General features: G+C 45.8%; 1 protein-coding gene across 1 annotated transcript in view; it reads left to right on the top strand.

Annotated features, from left to right (window-relative positions):
- The window catches only part of LOC122263135 (uncharacterized), a 98,535-nt gene that overhangs the window by 87,684 nt on the left and 851 nt on the right, over positions 1 to 10,000 (top strand). The window contains exon 2 of the mRNA XM_043031466.2: positions 668 to 10,000. This exon is cut by the window's right edge and continues 851 nt beyond it. Within this exon, the coding sequence (XP_042887400.1) occupies positions 668 to 1,843 (1,176 nt within the window). The 3' untranslated portion in view covers positions 1,844 to 10,000. The remainder of the gene's footprint in view (positions 1 to 667) is intronic.

Here is a 10,000-nt window from a genome sequence, read left to right as displayed (position 1 = left end):
GGAGGAGGAGGAGGAGGAGGAGGAGGAGGAGGAGGAGGAGGAGGAGGAGGAGGAGGAGACGACGCAAGTTCCCTAGGTCTCGCGTGTGTTTACAGAGGCAGATCCCTTAATCCGTATGAGTGGTGGAGGCTGCGAGCTGGAGGCCCAGTTGTGGCTTAGGTGCCTTTGCGCTCACTCGCTCCCCTTCTCCCTGTCTCCTCCCCACCCCCTTCTCTGTGTCTCTCGCTCTGCCTTTCTCTCTCCGTCTCTTCTTCTGTTTCTCTCAGTCTCTTTCTCTCTCTTCTTCTCTTACTTTTTTCTCTCTCTGTTCTCTCTTCTCTTCCTTTATTCCTCATTTTCTCCTTGATTCTCCACCAGATGCCAGCTCTGATCTCTGTGCCTGTTGATGTTCATGTAATCTCATTCTTGTTGCCCACTTTCTTACTGGTCGTGGGTTTGTCTTTTCTGTTGCATTTCTCTTGCTGTTGGCCTCCCAGGGGTGTGTGGGGGAGGGTGTCAGCTGATAGTGAATCGCGTGGCACTCCATTTGTTTCTTGTATTCGTATATACTCTCCTCCATTCAGTAAAATGTAGCGATTCACTCCTGGCATCTGCTCCTTGATTAACGTTAGTCGAAGACACCGATAATCATTTCTGTAGTAGTAACGCCCGCCCTCTCTCCTTGCAGACGAAGAAGCACAACCCCAACCACGTGAAGCGGCCGATGAACGCCTTCATGGTGTGGTCACAGATGGAGCGACGCGAGATCGTCAAGTTCGCGCCGGACATGCACAACGCCGAGATCTCCAAGCAGCTGGGGAAGCGGTGGAAGAACCTGACGGAGGACCAGCGGCAGCCGTACATCCAGGAGGCGGAGCGGCTGCGGCAGTTGCACATGCAGGAGTACCCCGACTATAAATACCGGCCTCGCAAGAAGACAAAGTCCGGCAGCAGCACCAAGGCGGTGGAGAAGGGGCGTGTCACCAAGGCCAAGGACAAGACGAGCAGCGCCGGCAGCCCCGCCCTCAAGGCCGTCAAGCTGACCGCCGACCCGTCGCGGGCGCAGTTCACCACCGGCATCTCCACCATCAACCACAACAAGCTCAAGCTCAAGCTCAAAATCGACAAGAAGTTCAAGGACTCGATCCGCAACACCATGTACGTGCCCATCTCGCAGTGCACGTCGCCGGCGGAGGTGCCCGCCACGCCCCACGAGATGCCCGCCTCGCCCGAGAGCGCCTCCCTCTACGACAGCCACGTGAGCACCACCTCGTCCAGCAGGAGCAGCAGCCGCGCCGCCTCCAGCAGCCCCTCGCCGGGCAAGGAGCCCTTCCTCTACGGCCTCTACACCATCGAGAGCGCGCCGGGGCTCACCTCGCTGCGGCCCGAGTCGCTCGTGTCGTCCACCACCGTCACCTCGGCCGACGACGACGACGAGGACGACGACGACGACGACGACCACGAGGACAAGGACGACGACGTCGACACCAAAGAGGACGTCCTGTTGTACAGCCGGAAGCGCCACGCGGTCCGCGACGAGGTGTTCGCCCCGCGCCCCTTCCTCCCCAGCTCCCTGTCGGCGTCCCGCGCCGCCGACCCTCCGCCCATCAAGATGGAGCCCTTGGACATCAAGCAGGAGCCGCCCTCAGAGTCCACCCTGGCCGACCTCGACTCCCTCACCGACCTGCTGCAGATGCCGACGGACTTCAAGGTCGAGGTGGACGAGATCAACTCCGACCTGGACTTCGACGCCGTGTCCACCTCCTCAGGTTCCCACTTCGAGTTCTCGGACGTGTCGGACATGCTGAGCGACATCGGCGTCAGCAACGACTGCTGGGCCGACATCGGCATCATCAACTGCTGAGCTCGCACGGCGTCCGGCAGCAGTAGACCCTGCTGCCCGCTGAGTCGAGTTTGTGTTTGCTACCGAAGGAGCCAGCGTGCGTGGCCAGCAGCCGATGCCTGCGGGCGACGCAGGTGCCGCCGGGCTCCGGAGGCGGCGATGATCTCCTTGGTGGCGTTTGCTAGTGCAGAGTCAACCTTTATATACTTGGAAGTTGGCGGCGACTGTGGAGTTGAGTGAAGCAACATGTGTGCTAGAGTAGTGATGTGACTCACATTTCACTGTGTGATTCTTTATGTTATACATAAGTTACTACTCATAGGAATCATGATATATAAGATGGATTGACTTCTTTTTTTCAATGTATTCGATTTTTAGTCATGTAAACCTATATAAAAAAAAATGCCACAATAGTGTTGCAAGTGCCAGTTCTGCAGGTGTGATAAGCAGGTGTTCAATGAAGACAAGACTTTGCGTTCTTCACCTGTACAACACCCGTCATAGGACATAATGTTAAGTGCATTTCCTTTTTATGAGCTGATCTGTTATGTTGTCATTTCATCGCCATAGTGACTACATAAATCACTTCATTTCATCATTTTATACCATAGCAGTTGAAGCATTTTTCTAAAGCCAAAACCCTTGGACTCCATGCCAACTGCCCAACCATAAACAAAACTAAAAAAAGCAATGCAAAACAAACTCGTAGTAAGCATGGTGCCTGTGCCATTGGCATTACTTGAATCGACCTCTACAGAATATTGCCACATCCGGGATTATTATTATTCAGTCAGGGCTGAGAAGTGAAAAATAAAAAGAGAGAAAAGAAAACAGGAACAGGTGAAACTTAACAACCCGCAGAAAATGCCGGAAACAAAGAGAAAAAAAATCAGCTGATGGAACCCTCAGGGCGATCCTGGGTGAGATCTCATCCTCTCTACGAAGATCATCAAGTGATGGCAATGGCATCATCCTCAACCATCTGTACTTTGGAATCTGTGGTATTGCTTGGGGGTTTAGTTCCCGAGAATTCAAAATGAAAAAGAAGAATGGCGGCGGGGTTGGGAAAGCCATCGAGGGCCTAAGTCTAAGACTCCCTAAGGCTCATAATTGCAGATTATGAGTTCGTTGAGGAGTGATTAGACTAGGTCGAGGCTGGTTCGATCCCCCCCCCCCTCCCCCACGTTCATGAGTGGAGTAATTTTACCTCTGAAGAATTAGGTCCATATACCCCCCACCCCCCATAGCCCCCCAACCCCTTATCTCTAGTCTGTATGTTCAGGTTATTCCAAAAAGAAAGAATAAAAAAAAAAACGTATGTTAAATGATCAACATCGTTTTCCACAACGCATCGTAATGGGCATTTAGTCTTTAAAAAACGTTTCTACACCATTCATGCAGTACACAACTGAAGGGCCTGGGCAAAAAGGAGCTGTTGTCTACATTAGAGTGTAAGTCCAAACATATGTATATTTTTTTTTTCCAAATCTCATTTAGAAGTGACTCAATTCAGTCTTGTTGATATTTCCCCCGCTTTTCCTGTTGATGTTTCTGCGACAGAGTCAGCTTGTTGCAAGCACCACGCCCACCTCCCCGGCCGAGCCTCGGCTCACCAAGTCTCAGCCCGTCGCTCTGAGGATCTGTCTTGCGCACAACGGAAAAGATGTATTATTTTTGTGATGGGGCTCTGTGTAGCACTGTCATCGTCCCAGCGCCCTCCAAAACAGGTTCCACCCACTAAACCACCCGGTTTTTCATATATAAATGATATATATGAATATATATAGTAATCGACTTTTTGTACTAGTATTAATGCAACGATGCAAGCCCGGGGGCGCGAGGTGCGAAGCTGGACGCCGAGGCGGGGGCCGTCTCCATGCGGCGGCGCGGCGCCAGGACGCCCGGACGCGCCCCGTCGCCACGCGCCGCCCATGGACGGGGTCATGGAGTCACAGGAGGTCGGCTTCGCATACCGAATGCCTCGGGGTTTGTGTCACCATAGACTGCCGATCGTCGGATACACACATACATTACACATATACCCTCTGTCTTTCCTAAGTAAGTAAATGAAAAATCTGCAGGTACGGCGCATTACCATTACGGTGTGAGAGAATTTAGCGCTTCCGACGTCGCCAGCAGCTTCTGACGGCGCACTTTCGCAGTGTTGTCATTTAGGAAAGTGCGCTGAGCCGAAGGGACTCCAGATGGACGGACATGTAATTCCTCTCACACGTTCTCTTTTTTTTTTTTTTTAGTAACTGCATTATCTCATGTCTCGTAATATAGTGTCATCGGCCAGGGCTGTGAACTCCGTCGTTCTCATGACCGAAAAGTGATTCGAAAGTGGTCTCATCTCAAAAATCGAAAGCAAGAAAAATGAAAGAAAGACAGAAAATAAGAAAGAAGAAAAAGCCCAGTGGCTTACAGTGCTTGTGTTCGAACCCCTTGAGAACTGCTCTTCTTTCGTGAGAAGACCTTCACAGTGTTGGGTCCTATCAATAACAGCCATTCATTCATGTGCTTTTGTAACTTTTTTATTTCTCTCTGTAACCAACTCAGTGCTATAGGGTAACTCTTATAGATTAACATTAAGGGTAAACAACAATGAGGCTCTTGACAGATCTGGTGATAGCTTTCTCATAATCCAAATGTAATACTGTTTGTATTGCTTGCCTCCCCCCACCCCCCACCCCCTGTTGTTCCTTGTCAACTGATTGTTCATAATTGTGTTTTTTTTTTATAACGTCCTAACTGGTGTTTTGATTTGATGGCTGTAATTTTTCTTGTTCTTTTTTTTTTTTTTTCTTCCAAAAGTTTGTCCTACGGGAATGTTGTGGGTGATCTCTCTCTCTCTATTATATATATATATATAAATATACTGGACACTGATTAGGGGAAGAAGCATTGAGGTGTATGCAAGGTCCTCTCCGAAATCCCATTATTGTTGAATATTTTGTACCACAAGGAAGGAGTCCACTTTGCATATACTTTCTTGAGAACTCTCCCCGCCCTCCTCCCCTCCTCATCATCACCTTCGGGCACGCCCAAGGGGAGGTTTGTCGACGCTACTTGGACACGCCGTACATAGGTCGAAGGGAACAGGATATTCCTCTATTTCTAGGCATTTCTAGGTAGCGTTGTCAGAATGTTAAGAAAGAAAGAAGATAAAAACCAAAAACCGTTCCATGGTTCCAGAGGGCTCAGACGACCCGGAGACCGACCCTCTTGAATGATGATTTAGAGCAATAAGGAGAAGATTTTTTGTAGGTGTTTTATAATGTACTCCGTCGTTATTTGTCATGTTTGATGAATTATCTAATCGAAGCAAGTTTAATAAAAAAAGGAATAATAATAATAATGTGCCAGCATCACCTAGACTGTAATCCAGTGTTCGGCCTTTTTTTTTTTTTTTGTCGCCGTCTTGTGGAATACTTGAGACTGTGTGTAGTTCGAGGTTGCTTGAGCCTCTCTCTCTTATTTGCAGGCGTGAGGAAGTAATTATATATATATATATATATAATGTATATATATGTATGTGTATATGTATGTATATGTATATATATGTATGTATATATGTATATGTATATATTCGTGGTCAGTTGGAAGGTTGAAAGGAGATTTATACATCACATAAAAAATAAGAGAATGAGAGAGATAACAAAAACAAAAAAAAAACTAACGCAGAAAGTTGGATTTCGTCTTTGTTTCGCTGTCAAAAAAATAATAATGATAATAAAATCACCAGCTACAGCTTCAGTGTCACCACAGAAAGTAGATAGTAGTCGTTAATGACTATTTTTCAAATCTGTTTCTGGAACCCTCTTAGTGTTTCTAGAACCCTCTAGTTGTTTGGAACATTGATCATCCGTTGAACAGCTGCAGCCGCGCTCGCCGCTGTTCTGAAAGAAAGAACACTCATCATAGATTTCTAGAAAACCGTATTTATTTATAGGAACAAAGAGAAAAAAAATTACTTTAAACTCCTAGAACCATTAAACCGTAATCGTTTTCAGTTCCTTTTTTTTGGACTAATTGTGCAAAAACAAAAAAAATAAAACAACTAGCAGTAACAAGAACCTTCTAGCAAACTTAGCCGGCATCACCGCCCGCGTCTTCCTGACAGAGTACAATATCGCCACCTTCATGCCAGGTCATGCCAGGTCATGGACCACAGGATGAGAGTTCCTTTTTTCGCGTCGCCGCCGATGCTATTACCGCCGTCGCCGCCGCCACCACCTCAGGATCTTCTTGCTCTTATAGTCTTGCCAACCCCCCCCCCCTATCCTTAACCCCTCCCCCTTCCCTCCCTCCCTCTCTCGATCTCTCGATCTCCACTCCCCTATTCCCCCCCCCTTCCTCTCCCTTTTTCTCCCCTCCCCGTTTCTTTCTCTGGCTCCTCGTGGCTCGGCAGGAGATAGCACGGGATTCAGGTTCTGTTTCGGCTGACCTTCCGATTCGGGTCGTTTCCAGCTTCCGTCTTTTTCTGTGCGGGGGGGAGGGGAGGGGAGGGGATAGGGGGGCTTTTGGTTCGTTTGGTTGGCCGGTAGTCAGTCACTGTTGCGAGGATATATAGCTGTATGTGTATGTATGTAATATATATATATATATATATATATATATATATATATATATATATATATATATATATAATTTATATATGCATGCATATGTATATGTAATATTTGTTATAGTTTTCATGATTATGCTCGATTGTTATTATCATCATAATTGCCGCAACCACTACCACTATTACTACTACTACCACCGCCACCACTACTACAACTACGACTGCCATTACCAATATATATCTATATCTCCGAATCATTTAAAGTAGCAAGTATTACCCCATAGATATCCAACCCCTTTTCTTTTCGTTCGGAAGCCGCGCTCCTTTCCCCCCGGCGACTCAAAACCCGGTGTTTGCGACCTAGTCGTGCAAGATGAATCGCCTCTTCTTGTCCTGACCCCTGTCCCTGTCCTCTGACCTTGTTCCTTTTCCTGTCCCTGACCTTGTCCCTGTCCCCCGGCCTCTGTCCCCTGTTTCTGTCCCTGAACTTGTCCTGCTCTTGTCCCTGACTTTGTCCTTGTCCCCTGTCCTTGTCCCTGTCCCTGACCCTATTCCTGACCTTGTCCCTGTCCCTGACCCTGTTACTGTTCCTGTTCCCGTTCAGTCCCTATCGTGTCATCCCAAGTCCTTTCCTTTCCCTAATCCCATATTTCTTTCTTTCCCTCGACATCATCTTTCCTTTTCCATTCCTTGCTTCAACGTTCGACAGGGCTGGCCCGGCCGCCCTTTGACTGACAGACAAATCATATATACTCAAGTCATTCCAAACGTATTTCGGTTTTCGGTTTTGTATTTTGAGGTCAACTTTTTTATTTGTCTCTCGCTCTCTCCCTTTGAGGGGGACAGGGCATCAGTGACGATGATGATTATTAATGGTTTAAGAAAAAGAAGGTTAGATTAATTTGAAAGGCGTTCGATTTGATGTTTTCGTCCGTTTCTATTTTCTTCATTCTGTTCTTTCCGTTTGATTTCTTTTTCCCGTTTATTCTTTTTCTCTCTCTCTTCAGATGCGTTTGAAACGAGATCGTTGAAAAACGGGAAATAAGTTCGTTACAAGATTCATATATATAAATTATATACTCTGTGAAAATGAGTGGCGATGCAGCGAGCAATTCTTAGAGACCTCTTTCGACGGTTTCTCCGGTGGTTCGTGTTCGTTTTCTCTATTTTTTTTTTTTCAAAATCTTTTCGTTTTTCTGTCCTCTTTCTTGCGCGATGAAGTGGGAAATCTGTCTATTTAGTTCAGGAAGATTTATATTCCTCAAGTTAATATATATATTTTTTCTTTTTCTCTCCCCCTCCCTTACCCATTTCTTCCCATCACCTTGGTTTCTGCTTTCTTTCCTCTTTCACCCTTTTCTCTCTTTTTCTTCTTTCCCTTTTTCAAGGAACTGCTCTTGCCACTTTTGAGGGGGGGGGGGAACCTCAACATAACTCTCCAACGTTCCTCATAGGAGAGAAAAGGATACTCCCATTGCAGTGTTATGGGTTTTGACTCCCCCCCCCCCCATCCGACCAAAAAATCCGACGTGATTTGCAACAATAACGTTATATCCTTCCCTGTGGAAATAGTTAGCTGTGACTGCACATGGGTTAGTGATTTATTTTTGTCGCCTTTTCAGTACGACTGTTTTATGGTTGAATCTTCTTCAAGTTTACTTCGTGTTGGTCTTGTCTCTTGTTAAATGCTTTCTCCTTGGAAGAAATGGGTTAGATATTTTGTTTAACGTATTTTTCTTTTTGTTCTTCTTGTATTCCCGGTTAATTAAGAAAGTCTAGCAGAAGGTTTGAAGAAAAAGGTTCTTGTGTTACGGTTTTAGTTATTATATCATTGCTTCATTTTCTGGTCTCCAAAGACCTGGAGATTCAACGTTCGTTCAGGCGGTTCCCGTTGATTTGCTTTCGACGGGGGGAAGATACCCCCCCTCCCCCTCCAACCTCTCTCTCTCTTGATATACAGGACGCTCTAAAAACAAGGCTGTTGTAGTAAAAAAAAGAAAAAAAGGAATGAAAAAAAAAGCTGTCACCACCAAGCACAAAACTCGAGGACGCGTAGGTTAACCTCGGCTGCTGAAGGAAACCACTTACTTCTCTATTAAGGTCTTTGAGGTCTGAGGCCTTTGTAGGATCGAGCTGGCAAGTCGAGGATTATTACTTCGCGTCCTTCACATTGCTTTATATATAAATCTATATAAATACCCCCCCAGTGAACCCCCTCCCCCCTTCCCCGTCCCCGTCCCCGTCCCGTAATCCTCCCCCCTCCTTTTTTTTATCCTTGCTGGTGAATCCAGAGTGGTGTATGTATGTTTTCTACTCGCGATTCGTTATTTTTGTTATATTGATGTACTCGGTCACAACCTCCGTTTTCAAAACTAGTTGGTTGCTTTTCTTTTTTTCTTTTCTTTTCTCTTCTCTCTTCTCTCTCTCTCTTTCCCCCCCTTTTCGTTTCCCTGCAGTACGATGTCCCTTTGGCCTTGCGAGTTATTGACACATTTTCTTCATTTGGTCTTTCAGTTTCCTTCCACCCCATTGGTTGTATAGTTTGTTTTTTTGTTCACGTATCATTAATTCATCATCATAAGCTCTTAGACACTTCGTCTGGATTACATGAGAAATTTCTAGGTTAAAAAAATAAATAAAATTATAATATTTGAGGAAAGTAGTGATGTTTCACTACTCCCTTCTTCTCATGTCTTGTTACTGGTGCATTATGATCTCTTTGGTCAATGAACATCTCTGTGAATTAAGCATGGATATTTTTCTCATAAATATATATATATATACTGATGTTAGCATACAAGGAGGCCTGTGCTACCTGGCAGAGACAGTCATCTAGTCTACACACTCACGATCATATGGTTTTCGTTGTACGAACAGGCCGTGAACACGAAACGTGGAAACAAATTTGTAAACATACCGTAGATGTTCTTCTCGTGACAGTCAAACAAACATGTCAAGCTCGCTACTCACTGTTCAATCAGGTAAAAGTGATAACAGGCGCAGCAGTGTGTGCAAATCATGGTGACACATACAGCGTTCGGTGTTGTGCAAGACTTTTGATCATTTCGGGAAGGGAAGCTTTTTTTTCTTTTTTGCCTCACTTCAGTACGAGGAATTCCCCCACGAGGACCATGTGCACATACTGATGGTTTCATCATTTCATTCCGCTTTTATATCTTTTGTACTTTTCAGGCAACATGTATGTAGAAATGAAACATATATATATATATATATCATGTGCATTAATCATCATTATTATTGTCTCAAGAGGTGGATGAATAGAACAGGAAAACAACAACAACACCCGATGCTGTATCTGTCCATCATGGCCAAACCCACTCTGGAAAGATAATAACCTAAAAAAAAATAAATAATAATAAAAGATTTCAAGAAGAATTCTCTCCTCTTGGAAGAATAAAAGCCTTAGACATTAATTCAAGGCAGCTAGCTAGTCAGACGATCGTTGAGGGTCGTATCACGTAACCATATTTCCAGAACACAGGACTTGCTCTTTTGGCCTGGGGAAGGGGAGGGAACACCCCCCTCCTCAACCCCCCAACCACCCCCCATTGGTTGGTCCTTTTGGGGGGGAGGGGGAAGGGGTTTGTCTG

Source organism: Penaeus japonicus, unplaced genomic scaffold, assembly GCF_977035675.1.
Source record: "Penaeus japonicus unplaced genomic scaffold, GWHDUDI00000001_assembly GWHDUDI00000011, whole genome shotgun sequence".
In the NCBI taxonomy this organism is placed as follows: domain Eukaryota; kingdom Metazoa; phylum Arthropoda; class Malacostraca; order Decapoda; family Penaeidae; genus Penaeus; species Penaeus japonicus.
The sequence above is the reverse complement of the archived record's forward strand: the minus strand, read 5'-3'. Positions and strand labels throughout refer to the sequence as shown.